General features: G+C 37.5%; 1 protein-coding gene across 2 annotated transcripts in view; it reads right to left on the minus strand.

Annotated features, from left to right (window-relative positions):
* Positions 1–23,142: 23,142 nt before the first annotated feature.
* Positions 23,143–26,288, minus strand: part of MCPH1 (microcephalin 1) — a 332,832-nt gene continuing 329,686 nt past the window's right edge. For both annotated transcript variants that reach the window (XM_051975986.1, XM_051975985.1), the window contains one exon: positions 23,143–23,299. In XM_051975986.1, the coding sequence (XP_051831946.1) occupies positions 23,247–23,299 (53 nt within the window). In that variant the 3' untranslated portion in view covers positions 23,143–23,246. The remainder of the gene's footprint in view (positions 23,300–26,288) is intronic.

Below are 26,288 nucleotides of genomic sequence, written 5' to 3' on the forward strand. Positions count from 1 at the left end.
ATGGCTTGATTTCTTATAAATTAGAGTCAATTTTCTATATATTTTGGAGATGAGGCCTTTATCAGAACCTTTAACTGTAAAAGTGTTTTCCCAGTTTATTACTTCCCTTCTAATCTTGTCTGCATTAGTTTTATTTGTACAAAGGCCTTTTAATTTGATGTAATTAAAATTTTCTATTTTGTGATCAATAGTGATCTCTAGTTCTTCTTTGGTCATAAATTCCTTCCTCTTCCACAGGTCTGAGAGGTAAACTATCCTATGCTCTTCCAATTTATTTATAACCTCATCCTTTATGCCTAGGTCATGAGCCCATTTTGACCTTATCTTGGTGTACGGTGTTAAGTGTGGGTCAATGCGTAGTTTCTGCCATATTAATTTCCAATTTTCCCAGCAATTTTTGTTAAATAGTGAGTTTTTATCCCCAAAACTGGGGTCTTTGGGTTTGTCAAACACTAGATTATTAAAGTTATTGGCTGTTTTGTCCTTTGAACCTAACCTATTCTACTGATCACCAGTTAGCTTTCTTAGAGGCCTATCTCTCTCCTTGGTTCCAAGAGTTTAAGCTCCTGCCAACAACATTCCTTTGCCTTCTCTCTGAATCTCAATCCTGGCTAAGACTCCTAGCTTATATGATCCACATTGAGTATACATCAATCATTATATCACTAGGAAACCATTATTTGTTGTAGGATCAGATCAATCATACTGAACCATGCTAAATTAGATAACTATTGTTTCTATCATTTCCACTGACTTAGCATCTTGTTTCAAGTTCTGACCCATAACATCTTCCACTTTCTTTTGTTTGTAGAACCTAGGTGGTCATGACCTCCCTGACTTCTCAAGGAGATAAAACCCCAAAAAAGGATTCCTCAAAAAAGGGGTGAAAACACCAGAAAGGGAGGTAATCCCACCCTCTCTGATGTCTCAGGAAGGAAGATAAAAATACCAAATAAAATGGGAAATCAAATCAGATTAGTGGGTTTCTGAAGGGTCTCACTCTTAAAATAGGTATATATAAATCCATCAACATGGGAAGTATTACACATAATTACATAAGTTACATAAGCACATAGTAGCACAGGCGAGTAGTTATGTAACAAATAACATGAATCAATATGAGGAATTATGTCCATTAAGTCCTAGAAATAGTCCAAAAGGAATCCATTGTCCATTACTTCATGTGCCAGGAATCCAATAATTCCTGCAAGTTTTGAAGTCCTGTATCAATCTTATTAACACTTTTTTATCTCAGGGAATCCAATGATTCCTGAGGGTATCAGTCATGCTCTTTTAGTGTCAGATGTTTCTTAGGTCTTCTCCTTTGTTTTGAGGTTTCTCTCTTTTTCTGTCTCTCTCCAGGTACTTGTTGGCACCTGTCTAATTCCTTCTCCATCTGTAGAGATACAAGCAAACCCTTTCTCCCAAGCAGTTAACCTATCTAGTCCCTTCTATTTACCATTTTCTAGATTTCTCCTCATCACCTGGTAACATTGGAGCTGCTTGCACTGGACACTGCCCTTCTGTTAGGTTGCCTATATTCTCTCAATTTTTTTTTTTCTATCAGATTGCTTCTCTGCTGATTGATCATATCAGAATATCGAACTTCTAAAGACTCTCTGGGTGTAACCTCAGCTACCTCATGCCTCACTTATCTTTTGTTTGAGATCTTGGAGCTGTGCCTCACCTCTAATTTTGCTGAGGCAATCTACAGTCTGAGGCCCAGTGTCTGGGGCCCAGTGGAAACCTCGGTTGCATTTTGGACATGGGGTTTTGGGTCTTATTCTCTCATTCTATGTCTATATCTACACTGGGCTTTCAGGTGCCCAATTTTTCCACATTGAAAGCATCAACGAGTCTCTCTAGAAGTCCCTTGCCAAGGACCCTGTCTTCCCATGTTCATCATAGCCTGGATATTAATAAGCATTTGTACCCACTGTGGCACAACATCTTATGATCTCCTCTAAAGAAGCATTTTTGAACTGTTCAGTTCTGCACACATATATTGTATCTAGGATATACTGTGACATATTTAACATGTATAGGACTGCTTGCCACCTGGGTGGAGGGAGGAAGGGAGAGGAAAAATTGGAACAGAAGTGAGTGCAAGGGATAATGTTGTAAATAATTATCCAGGCACGGGTTTTGTCAATAAAAAGTTATAATTATTAAAAAAAAATTGATTAGGTGATTAAAAACTTAAAAAAAAGTCCTAAAAAAAATAAATAAAGGAGTATCTTTGTGTAGTCCCCATATAATTCTTTCGCAAACCTCATTAGCATTTTCCTTAGCCAGTTCTCTTATCATAATTCTTGTAGCTGCATTTCTTCCATTGGTTCTTGTGACAGCTGTCTGCAGATATCTCAAAAAATCCGCAAAGGGTTCATTGGGATCTTGTTCTATTTTTGTGAAGGCTTCCCCTCGATCTTTCCTGGGAGGGTGCCCCTAAGATTTTATAGTAGCAGCAGCAATGTGCTCATATGCTGCTATGGGGTAAATAATCTGTGCTAAATTGTCTGTGTACTTACCTTCACCAGTTAGTTGGTCAAAGGTGATTTGTATATTAATTCTGGTTTGCTTATTGCATTGGGCTTGTATCCTGCATAATTCACTATATTCCAAAAGCCACAACAAGTTTTCTCCAGGTAAACATGTCCTTGCCATAGATTTCCAATCACTAGGGGTTAAGATTTCCTAAGCCAAATTCTCTAATAACATCTGATAATATATATCTAATAATAATAACATCTCTAATAATATAAGACAATGTAGCTCCATAAAAAGTGCAACCCTTTTTCAAATTCTTAATTTTTCCAGATCGATGGAAGTGGATTTCTTTGACAAAGAGACCCAACTCAGTTTCAATTGATAAATGATGGACAGAAGCAGCTACACCCAAAGAAAGAACACTGGGAAATGAATGTAAACTATTTGCATTTTTGTTTTTCTTCCCTGGTTATTTTTACCTTCTGAATTCAATTCTCCCTGTGCAACAAGAGAACTATTGAGCAAGAATAGAGCAAGCAATAGAGAAAAGAGCAAGAATAAAGGTTTTTGCAAACATATATTGTATCTAGGATATACTGCAACATATTTAACATATATAGAACTGCTTGCCATCTAGGGGAGGGGTGGAGGGAGGGAGGGGAAAAATCAGAACAGAAGCAAGTGCAAGGGATAATGTTATAAAAAAAAAATTTTTTTCCAGATAAAAGGAGTGTATCTTCTCCTTTGTTGACCTGAAGAGTCAAGATCTTCAATCACAGGGTATGCATTTATTAAATCAGTTATATCTTGTCCTTCTTTTTTAGCCTTAACAAGTGTCTTTTATAATCTTATCATAGGCTGCTTCATAGGTGGTGCTGATTGTGTTACTGCCTCTCCCCTTCCTCCTTCCTCCACCCATGAAGAGTTAATTGAGGGAGGTAGGTCAGGGGATGGGGAATGCCCTAATTTCTACTGCTGTGAAACACCACACTCAGAATTGTACTTAACTCCATTCTTATCTGATTCTTCATCCTTTTCACTTAGTTTATCTGGATCCTCCCCCTCCTGCTCTTTCTTCTTTTTTCTTATTATATAACTTATATAATTTCCTAAAGCCACTTGTATTAAATTATATGTATAAAGTGTTTCTTTGGAGATTGAGTCAGATCCATTATAATTGTAGTATTCACATAGTTGCTTTCCTACTAATTTCCACTCCTCTAGAGTGGAACCTTAGAGAACCAAGGAGATGTATACTGTATCTTTTCTAAAAAAGTTCAATGATCTGCTCCCAAGTTACAATCAAACCTTGGCTTTTGATGAGTTTAACCAAGCTGTCAACAAATTTTCCTTGAGGTGGAGAAATCTGCTTTCTAAACATTTGTCCCATTTTAACTGGAATACTACTTTAGCCTTTTATAAAGTTTCCTTCTTGTACTCACCCTAATTTCTGGGTCACAGATGAAGCATTCTTGATCCCACATTTGGATGCCAAAATTTGGTTCTCTTTTGATTCAGTTTCCCTGTGATCTCTGGAAGCAGCCTTCCTTTCAGTTCAGTGATCACCACAAGTACAGCCAGGTGTTAAAGTCCAAATCCTTTATTAATTCCTTCAAAGTCTTTTCTCCTTTCCCAGGGCCCTGTTAGCTTAGAGATAGAAGCTCTCTCTTCTTAGTTCTGAGAGCTTGAGCTCCAGCCACCAATCCTTTGTGTTCTCTGCCTCTGCCAGCTTCTTGAGGTCCTCCTGAATGTGTTTTGGTTTACAGTTCTGATTCTGGCTGAGTTTGTCTGAGCTTATATGATTTGTTATCATAAGTGTGAATTTGGTGGAATTATATTAAGTACTAAGTACATGTACTGAACTATCATTGACTTTATCAATTCCACTGACTTAACATCTTGTAAGAATTCTTTGTTTCAAGTTCAGAGTTCTGGCCCATAACAGGGAATGGCTTGTATTCTTATAAACTTGAGTCAACTCTCTATATGTTTTAGAAATGAGGCCTTTATCAGAAACACTGGCTATACAAATTCCCCTCCCCTCCCCAACCTTTCAGCTTCCTTTCTAATCTTGGCTGCATTGGTTTTGTTTGGGCAAAATCTTTTTAATTTAATTTAATCAAAATTATCCATTTTTTTATTATAGCTTTTTATTTACAAGCTATATACATGGGTAATTTTTCAGCATTGACAATTGCAAAACCTTTTGTTTCAGTTTTTCCTCTCCTTCTTCCTCTCCTCCCCCAGATGGAAGATTGACCAATACATGTTAAATATGTTAAAGTATAAGTTAAATACAATATATGTATACATATCCATACAGTTATTTTGCTGCACAAAAAGAATTGGACTTTGAAATAGTGTACAATTAACCTGTGAAGGAAATAAAAAATGCAGGCAGACAAAAATAGAGGGATTAGGAATTCTATGAAGTGGTTCACACTCATTTCCCTGAGTTCTTTCGCTGGGTGTAGCTGGTTCAATTCATTACTACTCTATTGGAACTGATTTGGTTCATCTCATTGTTGAAGAGGGCCACATCCATCAGAATTGATCATCATATAGTATTGTTGTTGAAGTATATAATGATCTCCTGGTCCTGCTCATTTCACTCAGCATCAGTTCATGTAAGTTTCTCCAAGTCTTTCTGAAATCATCCTGCTGGTCATTTCTTACAAAATAATAATATTCCATAGTATTCATATACCACAAAAATTATCCATTTTGTATTTAATAATGGTCTCTAATTCTTCTTTGGTCATAAATCCCTCCCTTCCCCCCAGATCTGACTATCCTTTGTTCTCTTTATTTGCTTATAGTATCACTTTTTATGTCTAAATCATGAACCCATTTCAACCCTATTTTAGTATAAGGTGTTAGGTGGTGTTGTTCAGTACCTAGTTTCTGCCATATTATTTTCCAGTTTCCCCAGCAATTTTTGCCAAGTAGTAAGTTCTTAAACCAGAAGCTAGAGTCTGTGGGTTTATCAAACACTTGATAACTATAATCATAATAATTTATGTCTATTCCACTGATCCACTACTCTAGTTCTTAGTCAGTACCAAATGGCTTTGATGACTGACATTTTATGATATAGTTTAAGTCTGGGTACCATTAGAGCACCTTCTTTTATATCTTCCCCCAATAAATTTTCTTGAAATTCTTGACTATTCTTCTTCCAGATGAATTGTTATTATTTTTCTAGCTCTACAAAGTAATTTCTTGGCAGTTTGATTGGTATGGAACTGAATAAGTAGATTAATTTAGGTAGAATTGTCATTTTTATGATATTCACTTGGCCAGCCCATGAGCACTTGATATTCTTCCAATTGTTTAGATCTAACTGTATTGTGTGAAAAGTATTTTGTAAATCTGACTTTGTCTAGGGCAGGTAGACTTCCAAATATTTTATATTATCTACAGTTATTTTTAAATGGGATTTCACTTCCTATCCCTTGTTGCTGGACATTGTTGGTAACACATAGAAATGTTGATGATTTATGTGGATTTGTTTTATATCCTGAAACTTTGATAAAGTTGTTAATTGTTTCTAGTAGCTTTTTAGTTGATTCTCTAAGCATAGTATCATATCATCTGCAAGACTGATAATTTTGTTTCCTCATTACCCACTCTTAATTCCTTCAGTTTTTTTTTTCTTTCTCATTGCTAAAGCTAACATTTCTAGTGCACTATTTTTTATTTTATTTTATTTAATAATAACTTTGTATTGACAGAATCCATGCCAGGATAATTTTTACACAGCATTATCCCTTGCTATCACTTATGTTTCGTTTTTTCCCCTCCCTCCCTCCTCCCCCCCCCCAAGATGGCAAGCAGTCCTATATATGTTAAATATGTTGCAGTATATCCTAGATACAATACATATTTGCAGAACTGAACAGTTCTCCCGCTGCACAGGGAGAATTGGATTCAGAAGGTAAAAGTAACTCGGGAAGAAAATCAAAAATCAAATAGTTCACATTCATTTCCCAATATTCCTTCTTTGGGTGTAGCTGTTTCTGTCCATCATTTATCCAATGAAACTCAGTTAAGTCTCTTTGTCAGAGAAATCCACTTCCATCAGAATACATCCTCATACAATATCGTTGTCGAAGTGTATAATGATCTCCTGGTTCTGCTCATCTCACTTAGCATCAGTCCGTGTAGGTCTCTCCAAGCCTCTCTGTATTCATCCTGCTGGTCATTCCTTACAGAGCAATAATATTCCATAACATTCATATACCACAATTTACCCAGCCATTCTCCAATTGATGGGCATCCATTCATTTTCCAGTTTCTAGCCACTACAAACAGGGCTGCCACAAACATTTTGGCACATATAGGTCCCTTTCCCTTTTTTAGTATCTCTTTGGGGTATAAGCCCAATAGAAACACTGCTGGATCAAAGGGTATGCACAGTTTGATAACTTTTTGGGCATAATTCCAGATTGCTCTCCAGAATGGCTGGATTCGTTCACAACTCCACCAACAATGCATCAGTGTCCCCGTTTTCCCGCATCCCCTCCAACATTCATCATTATTTTTTCCTGTCATCTTAGCCAATCTGACAGGTGTGTAGTGATATCTCAGAGTTGTCTTAATTTGCATTTCTCTGATCAATAGTGATTTGGAACACTCTTTCATGTGAGTGGTAATAGTTTCAATTTCTTCATCTGAAAATTGTCTGTTCATATCCTTTGACCATTTATCAATTGGAGAATGGCTTGATTTTTTATAAATTTGAGTCAGTTCTCTATATATTTTGGAAATGAGGCCTTTATCAGAACCTTTAATTGTAAAGATGTTTTCCCAGTTTGTTGCTTCCCTACTAATCTTGTTTGCATTCGTTCTGTTTGTACAAAGGCTTTTTAATTTGATATAATCAAAATTTTCTATTTTGTGATCGGTAATGGTCTCTAGTTCATCTTTGGTCACAAATTTCTTTCTCCTCCACAAGTCTGAGAGATAAACTATCCTATGTTCCTCTAATTTATTTATAATCTCATTCTTTATGCCTAGATCATGGACCCATTTTGATCTTATCTTGGTATGTGGTGTTAAGTGTGGGTCCTTGCCTAATTTCTGCCATACTAATTTCCAGTTATCCCAGCAGTTTTTATCAAATAATGAAATCTTATCCCAAAATTTAGAATCTTTGGGTTTGTCAAACACTAGATTGCTATAGTTGACTATTCTGTCTTGTGAACCTAACCTTTTCCACTGATCAACTAATCTATTTCTAAGCCAATACCAAATGGTTTTGGTGACTGCTGCTTTATAATATAATTTTAGATCAGGTACAGCTAGACCACCTTCATTTGATTTTTTTTTTCATTAATTCCCTTGAGATTCTCGACTTTTTATTGTTCCATATGAATTTTGTTGTTATTTTTTCTAGATCATTAAAATATTTTCTTGGAAGTCTGATTGGTATAGCACTAAATAAATAGATTAGTTTAGGGAGTATTGTCATCTTTATTATATTCGCTCGGCCTATCCAAGAGCACTTAATATTTTTCCAATTATTTAAGTCTGACTTTATTTGTGTGAAAACTTTTTTGTAATTTTGCTCATATAATTCCTGACTTTCCTTTGGTAGGTAGATTCCCAAATATTTTATGCTATCAACAGTTATTTTGAATGGAATTTCTCTTTGTATCTCTTGCTCTTGGATTTTGTTGGTGGTGTATAAGAATGCTGAGGATTTATGGGGATTTATTTTGTATCCTGCTACTTTGCTAAAATTATGAATTATTTCTAATAGCTTTTTATTAGAATCTCTGGGGTTTTCTAGTTATACCATCATATCATCTGCAAAGAGTGATAGTTTGGTTTCCTCATTGCCTACTCTAATTCCTTTAATCTCTTTCTCGACTCTTATTGCAGAGGCTAGTGTTTCTAATACAATATTCAATAATAATGGTGATAGTGGGCAACCTTGTTTTACTCCAGATCTTACTGGGAAAGGTTCCAGTTTTTCCCCATTGCATATGATGCTTACTGAAGGTTTAAAACATATGCTCCTAACTATTTTAAGGAAAAGTCCTTTTATTCCTATGCTCTCAAGTGTTTTTATTAGGAATGGCTGTTGGATTTTATCAAATGCTTTTTCTGCATCTATTGAGATGATCATATGGTTTTTGTTTGTTTGGTTGTTGATATAGTCAATTATGTTAATAATTTTCCTAATATTGAACCAGCCGTGCATTCCTGGTATAAATCCTACTTGGTCATAGTGTATTATCCTGGGGATGATTTTCTGTAATCTTTTTGCTAATATTTTATTTAAGATTTTAGCATCAATATTCATTAGGGAGATTGGTCCATAATTTTCTTTCTCTGTTTTCAGCCTACCTGGTTTAGGTATCAGTACCATATCTGTGTCATAAAAGGAGTTTGGTAGGACTCCTTCAATCCCTACTTCTTCAAATAGTTTATTTAGCATTGGAGTTAATTGATCTTTAAATGTTTGATAGAATTCAGATGTAAATCCATCTGGTCCTGGGGTTTTTTTCTTAGGGAGTTGATTGATAGTTTGTTCTATTTCTTTTTCTGAGATAGGAGTGTTTAGGGTATTTACTTCTTCCTCTGTTAGTTTAGGCAAGTTATATTTTTGAAGGTATTCTTCTATTTCATTTAAGTTGTCGAATTTATTGGCGTAAAGTTGGGCAAAGTAACTCCTAATTATTGCTCTAATTTCCTCTTCGTTAGTGGTGAGTTCTCCCTTTTCATTTTTAAGACTAACAATTTGATTTTCCTCTTTCCTTTTTTTAATCAGATTTACTAAGGGTTTGTCTATTTTGTTGGTTTTTTCATAGAACCAACTCTTAGTTTTATTAATTAATTCAATAGTTTTTTTACTTTCAATTTTATTGATCTCTCCTTTTATTTTTTGAATTTCAAGTTTAGTGTTTGATTGGGGGTTTTTAATTTGTTCCTTTTCTAGCATTTTTAGTTGCAAGCCCAATTCATTGACCTTCTCTTTCTCTATTTTATACAAATAGGCCTCTAGAGATATGAGATTTCCCCTTATTACCGCTTTGGCTGCATCTCATACATTTTGGTATGATGTCTCATTATTATCGTTTTCTTGGATGAAGTTATTAATTATGTCTATAATTTGCTGTTTCACCCAATCATTCTTTAGTATGAGATTATTTAATTTCCAATTATTTTTTGGTCTACTTTCCTGTGGCTTTTTATTGAATGTAATTTTCAATGCATCATGGTCTGAAAAGGATGCATTCACCATTTCTGCCTTACTGCATTTGAGTTTGAGGTTTTTATGTCCTAATATATGGTCAATTTTTGTATAAGTTCCATGAACTGCTGAAAAGAAGGTGTACTCATTTCTGTCCCCATTACATTTTCTCCAGAGATCTATCATATCTAATTTTTCTAGTATTCTATTTATCTCTTTGACTTCTTTCTTATTTATTTTGTGGTTTGATTTATCTAATTCTGAGAGTGCAAGGTTGAGATCTCCCACTATTATAGTTTTACTGTCTATTTCTTCTTGCAGCTCTCTTAGTTTCTCTTTTAAGAATTTAGATGCTACACTACTTGGTGCATATATGTTTAATATAGATACTTCTTCATTATTCATTCTACCCTTTAGCAAGATATAGTGCCCTTCCTTATCTCTTTTGATTAGATCAATTTTTGCTTTAGCTTGATCTGAGATCAGGATGGCTACCCCTGCTTTTTTGGCTTCACATAGTAGGTTTTGCTCCAACCTTTTACCTTTAACCTGCATGTATCACCCCGCTTCAGGTGTGTTTCCTGTAAACAACATATTGTAGGATTCTGGCTTTTAATCCATTCTGCTAACCGCTTCCTCTTTATAGAGGAGTTTACCCCGTTCACATTTATGGCTAAAATGACCAATTCTGTATTACTTGCCATCTTGTTAACCCTGGTTTATGCTTTTCTCCCTTCTTACTCCCTTACCCCCCTTCCCAGTATTAAGCTTGTGAGCACCACTTGCTTCTCACAGCCCTCCCTTTTTTAGTATCCCTTCCCCCCTCTTTAGAGTTCCCCCCCCTAACTTACCCCTTTCCCTCCCAGTTACCGTATTCCCTTCCACTTAGCTTATTCCTTCCCTTTTCACTTTTCCCTTCTCACTTTTCAATGAGGTGGGAGAAGTTTCACCATAGATTGAATATGTCTAAAATTCTTCTCTTAATGCCAATTCTGAAAGCAGTAAAATACTCACTATATTCATCCCTCTCCATTCTTTCTCTCAGATATACTAGGTTTTCTTTGCCTCTTCATGAAATGTAGTACCCCCACTTTCCCTTTTTTCTGGTACAATGTCCTTTCCACATCTAGTTTCTAGAACAAGGTATACATATATTCTTTATACATCTTTATAGCCAAAATATAATTCCCAAGATTAATCTTTACCTTTTTAGATTTCTCTTGAGTTCTGTGCTTGTAGATCAAATTTTTTGTTAAGTTCTGGCTTTTTCATCAGAAATAGATGAAATTCGCTTATTTCATTGAATGTCCATCTTCTTCCCTGGAAAAAGATGCTCAATCTCGCTGGGTAAGTTATTTTTGGTTGCATACCAAGTTCCTTAGCCTTTCGGAATATCATATTCCAGGCCCTTCGATCCTTTAATGTGGATGCTGCCAGATCCTGGGTGATCCTTATTGTGGCTCCTTGATACTTGAATTGGGTTTTTCTAGCCGCTTGCAGTATTTTTTCCTTTGCCTGAGGGTTCTGGCATTTGGCCACTATATTCCTTGGTGTTTTGATTTTAGGATCCCTTTCAGTAGGGGATCGATGAATTCTTTCAATGTCTATTTTACCTTCTGTTTATATGACTTCTGGGCAGTTCTCTTTGATAATTTCCTGGAAAATAGTGTCCAGGCTCTTTTTTTCATCATACTTTTCTGGAAGTCCGATGATTCTCAGGTTGTCTCTCCTGGATCTGTTTTCCAGGTCTGTTGTCTTCCCCAGAAGATATTTCACATTCTTTTCCATTGTTTGATTTTTTTGGATTTGCTTGACTGATTCTTCTTGTCTCCTCGAGTCATTCAATTCCAATTGTTCGACCCTGATTTTCAGTGAGGTATTTTCTTCACTCACTTTTTAAAGATCTTTTTCTAATTGTCCAATTGAGTTCTTTTGTTCTGTGGAATTTTTTTCCATTTCGCCAATTTTGTTTTCCAGTTCACCAATCCTAGTTTTCAAGGATTTGGTTTCTTTATCCACTCTCTCTTTAACTGACTTCTCCAGGCTCTTTTGCCAAGCCTCCCTCTCCTTTTGCAGAGCCTCCCTCTCCTTTTCCCAAGCTTCCCTCTCCTTTTGCAAAGCCTCCCTCTCCTTTCCCCATTTTTCTTTTGCTCCCTTGTGAGAGCCTTTTTAATTTCCTCCATGAGATTCATCTGTGCTGAGGAACATATGATCTCCTTTGGGGATTCATCTGGGGACTGTTTGTTTTTAGTCTCCTCAGGATTTGGAGTCTGCTCTTTATCTGTATAGAAGCTGTCCAGGGTTAAATTCTTTTTCAGCTTCTTGCTCATTCTGTCTAATAATCAAAGACAAACTATCAAAGAAACAGAAGGAAAAAAACCCTTGAATGGAGGCTGCTTTCTTTGGGGGAGGGGCAGGGTATTCGTGAGGCACGGGTCCTACTGTGCTATGGCACCTGCGCTCTGAGACACTGTGGGGGAGGGGTGGCCAGGTCCCGAGAGACTCCAGCTGTTTGGGGTTGTATTCTTCACCCTCGGTGTTTTTAGCTTCTCTGCTGTGCTGCTGACTTGCTGCCGGAGCAAAGTATCTAATCCTGTAGCAAAGCTCTCCATGCAGAGACGGCTGCGATCACGCCCCACCCCCTCTCAGCTCTACTCGGCTCTGAGCTGCTATCTGTGCTCTCGCTGCAGCTACTGCCCGCAGACTGCTTCCGATTTAAATTCCGTCCCCTCCCTCGCGCAAAAACAGACCTTTCTTGACGAGTCTCAAGGCTGGTTTCTCTTGGTAAGTAATTGTATGTTTTTTTTCAGTCGAGCATTAATTCAGAGGCATGAAATGAAATGGATAGTGAGAGAAAAACACGGAGGTTACACAGCAGTGTGTTTCCTCTCCGCCATCTTGGCCGGAAGTCCTCTAGTGCACTATTGAATAATAGTGGTGATAATGGGCAACCTTGTTTTACCTCTGATATTACTGGAGTGCTTCAAGGTTTTCTCTATTACATGTAAAGCTTGCTGATGTTTTTTAGATAGTTATTACTTATCATTTTAAGAAAAACTCCATTTATTCCTATGCTCTTTAGTGTTTTTAATACGAATGGATTTTTAAAAAATGCTTTTTCTGCGTCTATTAAGATAATCATATGATTTCTTTTTGTTTATTGATATGGGAATTATGCTGATAGTTTTCTGATATCAAATCAGCCTTGTATTCCTGGTATAAAACCCGCTTGGTTATAATGTGGTAGTGTAGTGATAAGTTGCTATAACCTCTTTACTAAGATATTAATTAAGATTTTTGCATCAATATTTATTAGGGAAATTGCTCTATAGTTTTCTTTCTCTGTTTTGGCCCTTCTTGGTTTCGGTATCTGTTAGAGTTCAAATGTTGGAGTTTGTTCTCAGAGGACAGCCGGTTTAGAGGCTTAGAGCCCTTCGGATGTCTCCAAATCCAAAGGTTCTGCCTTCAGCCTCTGCCTCTGCCTTCTTCTGCCTCCAACAGAGATGGAAGATCTCTCTTATCTCCTTCTGGGGAGCCCAGCCACACTTTTGCCGCGGAGAGAGGGCTTCTGGCGTAGCTCCACTGAAGTCCGTCAAAAGTGTTCTCTGCAGCAGAGTCGTTTCTCTCGAGTCTAGCGCGATCAGCCAGCCAAGAGGAAAAAATGTATTCTGGAATGGCTGTCTCGCCTTATCTCTGAACCTTCTGAGAGAATGGGATTATGGGTTTTCTCCCATAGTGCTCTCTGGCCCAAAGAGCTTTAAGGTGTGGACTTTGAGTAAAGGTGGGAACACAAGCCTTGTCTTGATTAGTTCTACTTAGTACCTTGTTTCAGGTTCTGGCCAAAACAACTTCTTGTAAGATTAGATCAACTCTAATTACTTAGCAGTTAGTAAGGATTCCAACATCTCCCCCTTTCTTTTGTTTTAAAACATAGTGGGTTTCTGAGGGGGTACACATAAATCCATCAATATGGGCCAGAACTTTGTAACAGATATACATGGTATACATAAATCCATCAATATGGGAGGCATTATACATAATTTACATGAGCACATAGCAATATAACACAGGCTAGTAGTAATGTAACAAATAACAAGAATCAATCTGAAAATTTACACATGTCCATAAGTCCTAGAAACAGTCCAATAGGATTCCACTGTCCATTAGTTCATGTGCCAGGAATCTAATAATTCTTATGAGCACAATCAGCAATAGAACCACCCGATATTTCTTGGGTCTTCTCCTTTGTTTCAAGGGTCTGTTCCATCTTTCTGCGATGGACAAGGCGAATGCGGCTCGTAGGCACCCATCTGATTCCTTCTCCACCTGTAGAGATGCAAGCAAATCCTCTCCCCCAAGCAGTTAGTCTATCTGGTCCCTTCCATTCACCACTTTCTGGGTCTCTCCACATCACCTGGCGATTATCTAAAGATAGTGGAGCTGCTCGCACTGGACACTGCTCTTCTGGTGGGTTATAAAACCTGTCTGCTGGAGCCAGTGCATCTTTATCAAAGATTAAAAAATTAATGGTATAGAGAACTAAATTTAGAAGCTCTCTAGGGTTACCCGTGGCTCCTCCTTTCTTTTGTTTTTGGAGGAGTGTCTTAATGTCTCTGTTTCTTCTTTCTACTATTGCTTGACCTTGAGGATTGAAGGGTATGCCAGTAGTGTGTAGAATCTTATACTGTGCACAAAAGTGTTCAAAATGTTTGGAAGTATATGCCGGTCCATTATCTGTTTTTATTTCTTGTGGCACACCCATAATTGCGAATGCTTGAATGAGGAATTCAGTGACCACTCGGGCTGTCTCTTTTGCTGCTGGTATGGCAAAAGTGAATCCTGAAAAGGTGTCTACCACAACGTGGATAAAAGACAGACGACCAAAAGATTTATAATGAGTCACATCCATTTGCCAGATTTCATTGGGTCTCAAACCACGAGGGTTCTTCCCTGGAGGCAGTGTAGGAGCGTGGAAGGGAAGGCAAGCTGTACAGCTTTTCACTATGCTCCTAGCTTCTTCTTTTGTAATCCCAAACTGTAAACGCAAAGCTCGAGCAGCCTGATGGTATTTAGAATGGGATTCCTGGGCCTCCTGAAATAAAGGCGTACTGGCCAACATAGTTAAAAGGCTATCTGCCTTTGAATTTCCATCAAAAATAGGACCTGGAAGTCCACTATGTGAATGGACATGCAGGATATAAATCTTTCCTGGATGCTTTCTCACTTGCTCTTGAAGTTCCTTAAAGAGCTGATATATATTAGAAGCTGCAAATTTTATTTGGGCTGTGGCAATTCTTTGTACCACACCTACTGAATAGGCTGAATCAGATATTATATTTATGTCGCCTGGGTAATAAGTGAGAGCTAGCATGATCGCATATAATTCGTTCTGCTGAGTGGACTGAAAAGGAGTTCTGACTACTCTTTTTACAGTTAGATCATGAGAGTATACAGCACAAATATTTTGTTTGGCTGCGTCTGTAAAAATGGTTGGTCCTTCAAGAGGAACCTTAGAAACCTTCTCCTCAAAAATCCATTGCCAATTATGCAGTAGTCTGGTTATCTTTAATGGAGATCCATGTGCAAAATTTGGAGCCATGGCCAATAAAATCTGCCACTCTGGGATGGTTTCACAGCATACATTAATTTGTGCATTTGTATAGAAGGTATATATCTTGTCAGGTCTTGTCCCAGATAATTGTACTGCTCGCTTAATGGCCTTTAATAGAATTCTAGCCACAAGCACTGGGTAAGGCGTAAGGCTTTGTTCTGGTTGTGCTGGGAGGTTCACCCACTCTATCACACTGTCTCCTTGATGAAGGACTGCTGTGGGTGCTTCTTTTGTAGCAAAAACTGATATTTCCAAGGGTTTTTGAGTTACTCTCTCAACTACATTGGATAAAGCCAGTTCAACTTCTCTCAAGGTCTCTTGAGCTTCTTTTGTAAGCCGGCGTGGTGAATTTAAAGCAGTGTCTCCCCTTAAAATGTCATATAGGGGTTGCAATTGATTGGTAGTTAAACCTAATACTGGACGCATCCATTGGATATCTCCTATTAATTTTTGGAAATCATTTAAGGTGTTCAACCTCTCTGTTCTTAAAGACAGTTTTTGTAGTGTAAGTGCCTTAGGATATATTTCATATCCTAAATATTGAAAAGGAGCATGCTTTTGAATTTTTTCTGTAGCGATATGAAGTTTGTAGTATCTTAGTGTTTCTATGGTTTTTTGTAGACATGCTTCTAGAATTTGTTCCTCAGGTGCACAACCCAATATATCATCCATATAATGTAATAGCATAACTTTTGGAAATGCTTTTCTTATTGGAGCAAGAGCAGCAGCAACATACATTTGACACATAGTGGGGCTGTTCTTCATACCCTGTGGCAAAACCGTCCATTCATATCTTTTATAAGGCTCAGCTAAATTGACACTGGGCACCGAAAAGGCAAATCTCTTCATATCCTCCTTATCCAGAGGAATGGAATAGAAACAATCCTTGATGTCTATAACCCAAAGAGGCCATTCTCTAGGAAGCTGAGTAGGAGATGGAAGTCCAGGCTGAAGAGTTCCCATAGTTTCCATCTGTTCGTTCACTTTTCTTAAATCAGTGAGCATCCTCCATTTTCCTGATTTCTTTTTTACAACGAACACTGGTGAATTCCAAGGACTTAGAGAAGGTTGTAAATGCCCTTGTTCAAGCTGCTCCTGTACTATATCTAATAAGGCCTGAATTTTATCGCTACTTAAGGGCCACTGTTCTATCCACACTGGTGTATCAGTTTTCCATTGGATAGGAATAGGTGAAAGTGTTGGCAGGCCTTCAACAGCAGCCCTGCTTAAAAAACCGAAGTACTCATTTTTAACCCCAATTGTTGTAAAACGTCTCTTCCCCACAGATTGATGGGGATTTTTTCAACTATAAAAGGAGTAAAAACTCCTGTTTTGCCTTCAAAAGTCCATCTCATAGGGGCAGCACTAACTTCAGCTGCTATTGATCCTCCTACTCCAGACATATAGGTATCTGCTTTAATCTTTGGCCAGTGACTGGGCCAACTGGCACCTCTAATAACTGTACGATCCGCACCTGTGTCTACCAATCCTTCCAATGGTAGGCCATTTATATAGATTGTGAGCATAGGTCGGTCAGCCGTTACTGCTGCTGTCCAGTATATTTCTGATTTTTGTGGTCTGGAGTCAGAACCTGGGTGACTATCACGAGGCTGCTTATTAGGATTCTGTATGAGTAACCCTGATGCTACTACGTCTCCTGGGTGATAAGTCACACATTGACTACCTGTATTAGTGACTGGGATATTATCTACACATTCCCCAGTTTCCCACATCAGTGTGTGGATGGACACTGTTTTGTACATACAAGAAGGTGAAATGGTCAAGCCTACTGTGCCTGGAGGTAAGGGATCCATAGGCTGGAGAGGAACAGATTTCACCTCTCCAGGGGGTATCTCAATTGTCCCAGCTGCATACAGCTCTATTCTCCCCAATTGTAATTCCCTTCTGCCATCAGGTTGCTTCCTGGCTGGTTGACTGTGTAATCCCCTTCTCCCATCATATGGCTTTCTGGTTGATTGGTCATGTCTGGGTACTGGACTTCTAGGCACTCTCTGGGTGCACCATTGGCTGCCATCATGCCCCAAGTGTTTTTTGCCTTGGGCCCTGGGGCTGGGCCCCTCATCCCGTTTCCCTGAATCTGTCTGCATTCTGAGGCCCAATGGAAGCCTCTGTTGCATTTTGGACATGGGGTTTGGGGTCTTGTTCTCCCACCTTGTCTTCCCATTCTATCTCTATACCAACATTGAGCTTTCAGATGTCCTACTTTTCCACACTGAAAGCATCTACGAGTCTCTCTGGAAGTCCCTTGCCAAGAGGGATTCTGTCTTCTCATGTTTGGATTTTGGGAAGTCTGCATCATAGCCTGGCTATAAAAGGCACCTGTGCCCACTGTGGCACAGCGTCTTATGAGTTCCTCTAAAGGAGCATCCTTGCGCAGTCCTAGTATAATTCTTCTGCAAACCTCATTAGCATTTTCCTTAGCAAGTTGCCTTATCAAGATGTCTGTTATTGCATTTTCTCCATTTGTTCTTATGATAGCTGTCTGCAAGCATCCCACAAAGTCAGCGAAGGGTTCATTTGGCCCTTGTGTTATTTTTGTGAAGGCCCCCCCTTTGTCGTCTTTATTGTGAAGAGAAGCCCATGCTTTGATAGCATTATCAGCAATTTGCTGATATGCTGCTACAGAATAACCAATTTGTGCTGCGACATCTGCATAAGGACCTGTACCTGTTAGTAGGTCACAGGTGATTGCAGTATGAACTCCACTTTGAATATTTTGTTGGGCTTGTATCCTACAGAGCTCACTATATTCAGAAAGCCACAAGTAGTTCTGTCCAGGTTCTAGGCATATTTTTGCTATCGATTTCCAGTCATTAGGGGTCAAGATTTCAAAAGACAAATTTTGCAATAGCATCTTAACATAAGCTGATGTAGCCCCATAAAGAGTGCAAGCTTTTTTCAGGTCTTTGAGGATTTCTATATCAAAAGGTGAGTATCTTCTACTTTCTTGACCTGAAGAATTAAACTGTTGAATTACAGGAAAAATGTGGTGTTGAAATTCTAATACATTTTTCCCTTCTTCTCTGGCCTTAATGAGTCCCTTTTGCAATCTACTCAAAGGAGCAGTTGGATGCTGGGGGGGAGGTGCTGGATGCCGGTGGGGAGGTGCTGGATGCCGGGGGGGAGGTGCTGGATGCTGGGGAGGAGGTGCTGGATGCTGGGGGGAAGGTGCTAGATGCTGGGGGGGAGGTGCTGGTGCTGTCACTGCCCCCCCCACTACCCCTCCTCCCTCCATCCCGGAGGGTGGAGTTGATGAAGGAAAGTCAATTACCTGCTCTTCAGGTGGGGCTGAGGCTGCCTCAGATTCACCCCACCCTTGAGTCTCACTTAAGTCTCCCTGCCCTGTGGGGATATGGCCATTAATCTGTTCTTTGTCTTCCTCCTTTATCTCAGGCTTCCCCCTTTGGATATCCTGGTATTTTAAGGCCATCTGTATTGTATTGTATAAATAGAACACTGCAATGGAAACTGAACGAGGACCGTTTTCATTGTTATATGCAGACATCTGTTGACCAACCAATGCCCAGTTTTTTAGAGAGATTTGCTTTTCCTCTAAGAACCAAGGGGAGGTGCGTTTTAATGTAGCCAGAAGTCTAGCTGTCTGTCCCCAAGTTACAAGTAGCCCTTGATCTTCTATCAGCTTAAGCAGGCTTTCTATAGCACCACTCTTGGGTGGGTCTGGGGTTGGGGTGGGGGATGGAGAATCTTTACCTAGGATCTGTCCCATTTCAGCCAAAAAAGGTTGTACTCACTCAGTTCCTGGTCACTGGAGACTTCTTCAGTGAAAGTAGGGTCCTTGGTTCCCACGCTTGGGCGCCAAATGTTAGAGTTCAAATGTTGGAGTTTGTTCTCAGAGGACAGCCGGTTTAGAGGCTTAGAGCCCTTCGGATGTCTCCAAATCCAAAGGTTCTGCCTTCAGCCTCTGCCTCTGCCTTCTGCCTCCAACAGAGATGGAAGATCTCTCTTATCTCCTTCTGGGGAGCCCAGTCACCAACTTGCCGTGGAGAGAGGGCTTCTGGCGTAGCTCCACTGAAGTCCGTCAAAAGTGTTCTCTGCAGCAGAGTCGTTTCTCTCGAGTCTAGCGCGATCAGCCAGCCAAGAGGAAAAAATGTATTCTGGAATGGCTGTCTCGCCTTATCTCTGAACCTTCTGAGAGAATGGGATTATGGGTTTTCTCCCATAGTGCTCTCTGGCCCAAAGAGCTTTAAGGTGTGGACTTTGAGTAAAGGTGGGAACACAAGCCTTGTCTTGATTAGTTCTACTTAGTACCTTGTTTCAGGTTCTGGCCAAAACAACTTCTTGTAAGATTAGATCAACTCTAATTACTTAGCAGTTAGTAAGGATTCCAACAGGTATCAGCACCATATGTGTGTCATAAAAGGAATTCAATAGGATTCCTTCTTCTCTTATTTTTCCAAATAGTTTGTATAGTATTGGAATTAATTGTTTTTTAAATGTTTGGTAGGATTCACTTGTAAATCCATCTGGCTCTGGAGAGTTTTTCTTAGGGAGTTCATTAATAGGCTGAGTTTTCCCCGGCCCAATGAAACAGATCTTTCCTGAAGTCCTTTCAAGATATTTGTAAATGAAAAATTATTACACTCCAAATGTTTGTGTCTTCTGTCATTTCAAAATCCATTTAGAGCTTTGATCTTACATTGATTCTGAGGGAAGCTGGGAAGAGCTCAGGTAATGTCCTGTCTACTTTCTACCATTTTGACTCCTGCCCTGGATATAGATTTTCTAAGCCTTCTAAAATATTATATCAACTCAATTCTTTTGCAGATATTATATAATTCAGTTATATTTTTTGTACCAGTAAAGACTGTCTGTGAGTGTGATGCAATAAACTTTTATTTTGGGAATGAGCTTTGGCTTTTTGAGATATGTTGACCCTCAGCAACACCAAGTATTGCTGTGGGGCCAAAATCATAGATCATGAGTTTCAGAGTAAAATAATCCCTAAGGATTTATACATTGCACAAAGGAGATCTTTTTTTTTTTTTTTTTAAATTTTCTAATCAAACTGTACATACCTTTGATCCAGCAGTGTTACTACTGGGTTTATATCCCAAAGAGATATTAAAGAAGGGAAAGGGACCTGTATGTTCAAAAATGTTTGTGGCAACCCTTTTTGTAGTGGCTAGAAACTGGAAATTGAATGGATGCCTATGAATTGGAAAATGGCTGAGTAAATTATGGTATAGGAATATTATTAAAAGTTATTGTTCTGTAAGAAATGACCAGCAGGATGAATACAGAGAGGCTTGGAGAGACTTACATGAACTGATGCTAAGAGAAATGAGCAGATCCAAGAGATCATTATATAGTTCAACAACAATACTATATGAAGATCAATTCTGATGGAAGTGGTAATCTTTTTTTTTTTTAATAACTTTTTATTGATAGAACCCATGCCAGGGTAATTTTTTTACAACATTATCCCTTGCACTCTCTTATGTTCTGATTTTTCCCCTCCCTCCCTACATCCCCTCCCCAAGATGGCAAGCAGTCCTTTACATGTTAAATAGGTTACAATATATCCTAGATACAATATATGTGTGCAGAACCAAATAGATCTCTTGTTGCACGGGGAGAATTGGATTCAGAAAGTATAAATAACCCGGGAAGAAAAACAAAAATGCAAGCAGTTTATATTCATTTCCCAGTGTCCTTTCTTTGGGTTTAGCTGCTTCTATCCATCCTTGATCAATTGAAACTGAGTTAGATTTCTTTGTCAAAGAAATCCACTTCCATCAGAATATATCCTCAAACAGTATCGTTGTTGAGGTATATAATGATCTCCTGGTTCTGCTCATTTCACTTAGCATCAGTTCATGTAAGTCTCACTCTGTATTCATCCTGCTGGTCATTTCTTACAGAACAATAATATTCCATAACATTTGTATACCAAATTTACTCAACCATTCTTCAATTGATGGGCATCCATTCATTTTCCAGTTTCTAGCCACTACAAACAGGGCTGCCACAAACATTTTGGCACATACAGGTCCCTTTCCTTTCTTTAGTATCTCTTTGGGGTATAAGCCCAGTAGAAACACTGCTGGATCAAAGTTTATGCACAGTTTGATAACTTTTTGAGCATAGTTCCAAATCACTCTCCAGAATGGCTGGATGTGTTCACAATTCCACCAACAATGTATCAGTGTCCCTGTTTTCCCACATCCCTTCCAATATTCCGCATTATCTTTTCCTGTCATTCTAGCCAATCTGACAGGTGTGTAGTGGTATCTCAGAGTTGTCTTAATTTGCATTTCTCTGATTAATAATGATTTGGAGCATATTTTCATATGGCTATAAATAGTTTTAATTTCTTCATCTGAGAATTGTCTGTTCATATCCTTTGACCATTTATCAATTGGAGAATGGCTTGATTTCTTATAAATTCGAGTCAATTCTCTATATATTTTGGAAATAAGGACTTTATCAGAACCTTTGACTATAAAAATGTTTTCCCAGTTTATTGTTTCCCTTCTAATCTTGTCTGCATTAATTTTGTTTGTACAAAAACTTTTCAATTTGATATAATCAAAATTTTCAATTTTGAGGTCAATAGTAATCTCTAGTTCTTCTTTGGTCATAAATTCCTTCCTCTTTCACAGGTCTGAGAGGTAAACTATCCTATGCTCTTCCAATTTATTTATAATCTCATTCTTTATGCCTAGGTCATGGACCCATTTTGACCTTATCCTGGTGTATGGTGTTAAGTGTGGGTCAAAGGAAGTGTCTATCTTTGGCAATGAGAAGATTCAATTCAATTCCAATTGATCAGTGATGAACAGAATCAGCTACACCTAGTGAAAGAACAATGGGAAATGAGTGTGGACTGCTTGCATTTTTGTTTTTCTTCTCAGGTTATTTTTATCTTTCTAAATCTGATTTTTCTTGTGCCACAACAGGACTGTATAAATATGTACACATATTTGTATTTAAGACATACTTTAACATGTTTAACATGTATGAGAGTGCCTGCCATCTAGAAGAGGAGGTGGAGGAAAGGGAAAAGTTGGAACAGAAGTGTTTCCAAGGGTCAATACTGAAAAATTACCCACACATATGTTCTATCAATAAAAAGCTATAATTATAAAAAAAAGAGATCCTTTTGAGATTCTATCTGATACCTATCTGATATCTATCTGATATAAGTTATACATGACTAATATGGTAATAATGTTTTATATGATTGAATATGTATGAAAAAAAATCCACAAAGTGAAAAATAGTATACTTCAATCTGCATTTAGATTCCAAGATGGATAGCATTTTTTCATTATGAGACCTTTGGAATTGTCTCAGATTATTGTACTGCTAAGAATAGCTAAGTCATTAACAGTTGAACAATGAATAAAACTGGTCTTAACTGTGTATAGTGTTCTGGTTTAGCTTATTTCACTTTGCAACAGTTCACATAATTCTTTCTGTGTTTTTCTGAAATCAGTCTGTTCATCATTTCTTATAGCACAGTAATATTCCATTAAATCATATAATACAATTTGTTCAGCTATTCCCCCACTGATGGGCATCCCCTCAATTTCTAATTCTTTGCTATTGTATAATGATTTTTCCATAACTTATTAAAACCTCAGACCTTATTTAGTAGCATGTTGTTTTCTTTATTTTTATGAAAACATTTAAGACTTGCTATTTATGACAAAGGTATCAGTGCATATGTAACATATGTGCATACCATTTGGATTTATTAATCCAATCTCATATACAAGATTCAGGGAATCATTGTTTACTTGAGGACAAAAACATACAATAAAAAAAAACCACATTAAAGATGCACAAAACTGTATCATTCATTTGTTCTATACTTTTATTTTATGATTTTAATTTACATGTGAAAAAAAGTTCATAAATTGTTCCCAATGGCCATCTAAATGCTGAATGACTTCTTTTTCCTTATGGCATTAGGTAATTTTCATAGGGACAGATCTTGTGTTGAGAGATTGAATCTGAAGAAGAAAAGAAAGTTAATCATTCAGGATGATCACATAGTAAAATGACAGCATAAAGCATGTGTACACAGAATGATGCCTTCAATTAACAAAGAAGCTATTTCTAATTCTACAAAAAGAAAATCATGCTTGTAGTATAGTTGGAGAATTGGATAGAATCAGAAATGAAGGTCCTAGTCTTCACTCTGCCCTTAAATAATTGCATGTACTGAGCAGCAGTACAGAAGAGATGCTCATTAACTGTTGAGTAGATAATTATACACTCTGGACCTCATTTCCTGCCTCTGTAAAGGGACGGGGTGGCTTAGCTCTCCAAGGACTCTTCTAGCAAGGATGTTTTAACTTGTTTCCTGTCAATGCTGAAATTTTGGACCTAAAATCCCACCTAGTTTTAATGTTTTATGATTCTATGAAAACATTTAATGAGCAGATTCTTGGTTTGGTGCTGAGATATCATAATAATTCAAGTGAACCCAATTGTTATTGACAGATGGCAGCAAACACTTCCTTTGGCTTTCTTTATCAGGGCCATTTTAATTTCTTTTGACTGGGACTAAAAGCTATCAGTGTTAGGGCTGGAATTGGAGAATCTCACAGTTGGAGGGAATTCAGAGGTTACTGGGTTTAAATCGTAAATGAACAAGAATATGCTCTAGAACTTATTTTCTTAAAATGTGAGCTGTGATCCCCTCAGGAGTCATGTAACTGAATGTGGGGATCATGAAATAATGATTTATCATCAATAAATGTTTCATTTGTATACTTATTTTATATACATATATCCCTGGAGGATTCATGTAAAAATTTCTCGTGTAAAAAGGGGTCATAAGTAGAAAAATTTAAGAAACTTTACTTTAGAACATATCAGACAAGTTGTCTTTTGGTCTTTACTTGAAGACCTACAATGAGGGGGAAATACCTGATTCTACTTTTGGAAAGCACTGGTAGCAAGTTTTTCCTTTCTGTTTCTAAATTTGTCTTTCTGTATCTTCACACACACTGCTCCCTAGTGAAAAAGCAGAACAAATCTAAGCAGGCTTCTACATGATATATTAGAAGACAGCAATCATGTACCCCTCTTCTTGGGCAAGAAATCCCCAGGTCTTTCATCTGATCTTTAAATGGCATAATCTAAAGACCTTTCATGATGCTGTTTATCTTTCTCTAGCACTCCCTTCATGTAACAGTCTAAAAATGCTGCCAGTTCTTGATGAAACACTGAATTGTGTGACTATGGCTTCATTTCCTAAATATTCATTAATCATCCCTTTAAAAATAGGAATAAGAACTGAACCTGTGATTTCATTGGCAAAATCATCTCTAAGGTGTGAAAATTTTTTCTACCAACATAGGTTTACACTTTCTCTGTGACTTACAGACTTAAAAGAGCTGTCTATAGCACTAAGAAATTTAATTTCTTGCCCAAAGTCACATAGTACATATCAGAGTATAACCAGGTTGCTAGTTTCAAGGTCAGTATTCTAACAAATACACCTTTAATAATCTATTCTTTTACTTATCTATCCAATAAATTTTCCAGAAATTGAAATCAAGTTTACTGATCTTTAGTTTGCAGTTTCTTATCTTTTGTTTCTTTCTTTTTTGAAAATTAGGACATTTGATTTCTCCAGGATTTTGAAAAGGCTCCCAATTTCCAGATCTTTCAGAAATCATTCAGTTTTCATATCTGACAATTCTTTCAATTCTATAGGTATTGAAATTATAAGTATGGTTAATATGTCCAGCTATTTTCTTTGCCACAGAATCTCTGACAGAGTGATCACATCTTCCAAGAGTCCTATCATACGATATAGTTCATCTAGATCTATTAACTTAAACACAAAATTCTCTCACTCTCTTCTTAGAGGAAACAAAGTGTCACTTTCATCTTGTTCATCCTGAGTCCTGATCATAGCCTTTTTTTTTTTTAAACTTTCATCTTCTCTTAATTTAACTCATTTGTATTATTTTACTTTTCCTCATCGATTTTCGTTTATTTTGAATGAGATAGAGCCAGTTTTTACTAGGGTTCTCTTTTACCTGTTTTTCTATAAAACGTATCAAATTTGTTCCCAGGACTTGGTTAGCTCCTGCTTCTTTTGACAAATATTCCTGGTCATAAAAAATTCCATCAGGGATCTTTCAACCTGGTATCTGAAGATAATAAGAGACCAAAGCCTGCCTTGCTGCTCAGCCATGTTTCTTTACAGAGACAAGGGGAGACACATCTATAGAAACAAAATGCTTTTGTATCTTATTACATATTTTTGCTTTGTTAGAGCTAAGTAAATTTCCTTTTGTTAACATAATACATTTCGTTCCGACATCAAACCTGTAAATACAGAGTCCAAGTGTAAGGTCTATCTTCTACTGAGCTTTAATGATCTTGATACAGTTAAAAAAAACATATTTGCTGTTGTTATTTCTATATTCTGTTTATATCTTTTAAAAATAGAAGTTGGTTCATTAGTTCTTTTTGCAGTTATGTATCTCTGGGCAATATCCCTTTTTTTTCATTATGGTAATTGCTTCCTTTTGTGTCATCAGAATTTTGGGCTTATTTTCCATGAAGAATTTTAGAGTAGGGGATTCCTCTTGTCCTTTCTCTGAACCTTTGAAACTGTGCTATTTAATTTAATACGCATGCCAAACTATACCAGCTTTCCTCTACTATTTTATCACAAAGATGGATTGGTCATTTCCCCCAAGATTCCTATCATTTCCAGCCTAGGAGGTACTTCTTTCAAGTTTGTAAAAGTCAGATTCAGAAGAGAATTTCTTTTTTTAGGTTTCTCTATTTTTTGAAAAATGAGATTATTATTAAATCTAGAAATTATGAGCTGTTATAATTATGAGAAAGATAGCAGGATCTCTGAAGATGTTTGGATAACCAAGATCTTCTAATACTACTATATCATACTTCTGTGCCAGATTTGTACTCTTATTTGTATTATTTGTAGTGTAATCCAGTAATAATATCAATCCT

The sequence above is a fragment of the Antechinus flavipes genome, chromosome 2 (assembly GCF_016432865.1).
Source record: "Antechinus flavipes isolate AdamAnt ecotype Samford, QLD, Australia chromosome 2, AdamAnt_v2, whole genome shotgun sequence".
Taxonomy (NCBI): domain Eukaryota; kingdom Metazoa; phylum Chordata; class Mammalia; order Dasyuromorphia; family Dasyuridae; genus Antechinus; species Antechinus flavipes.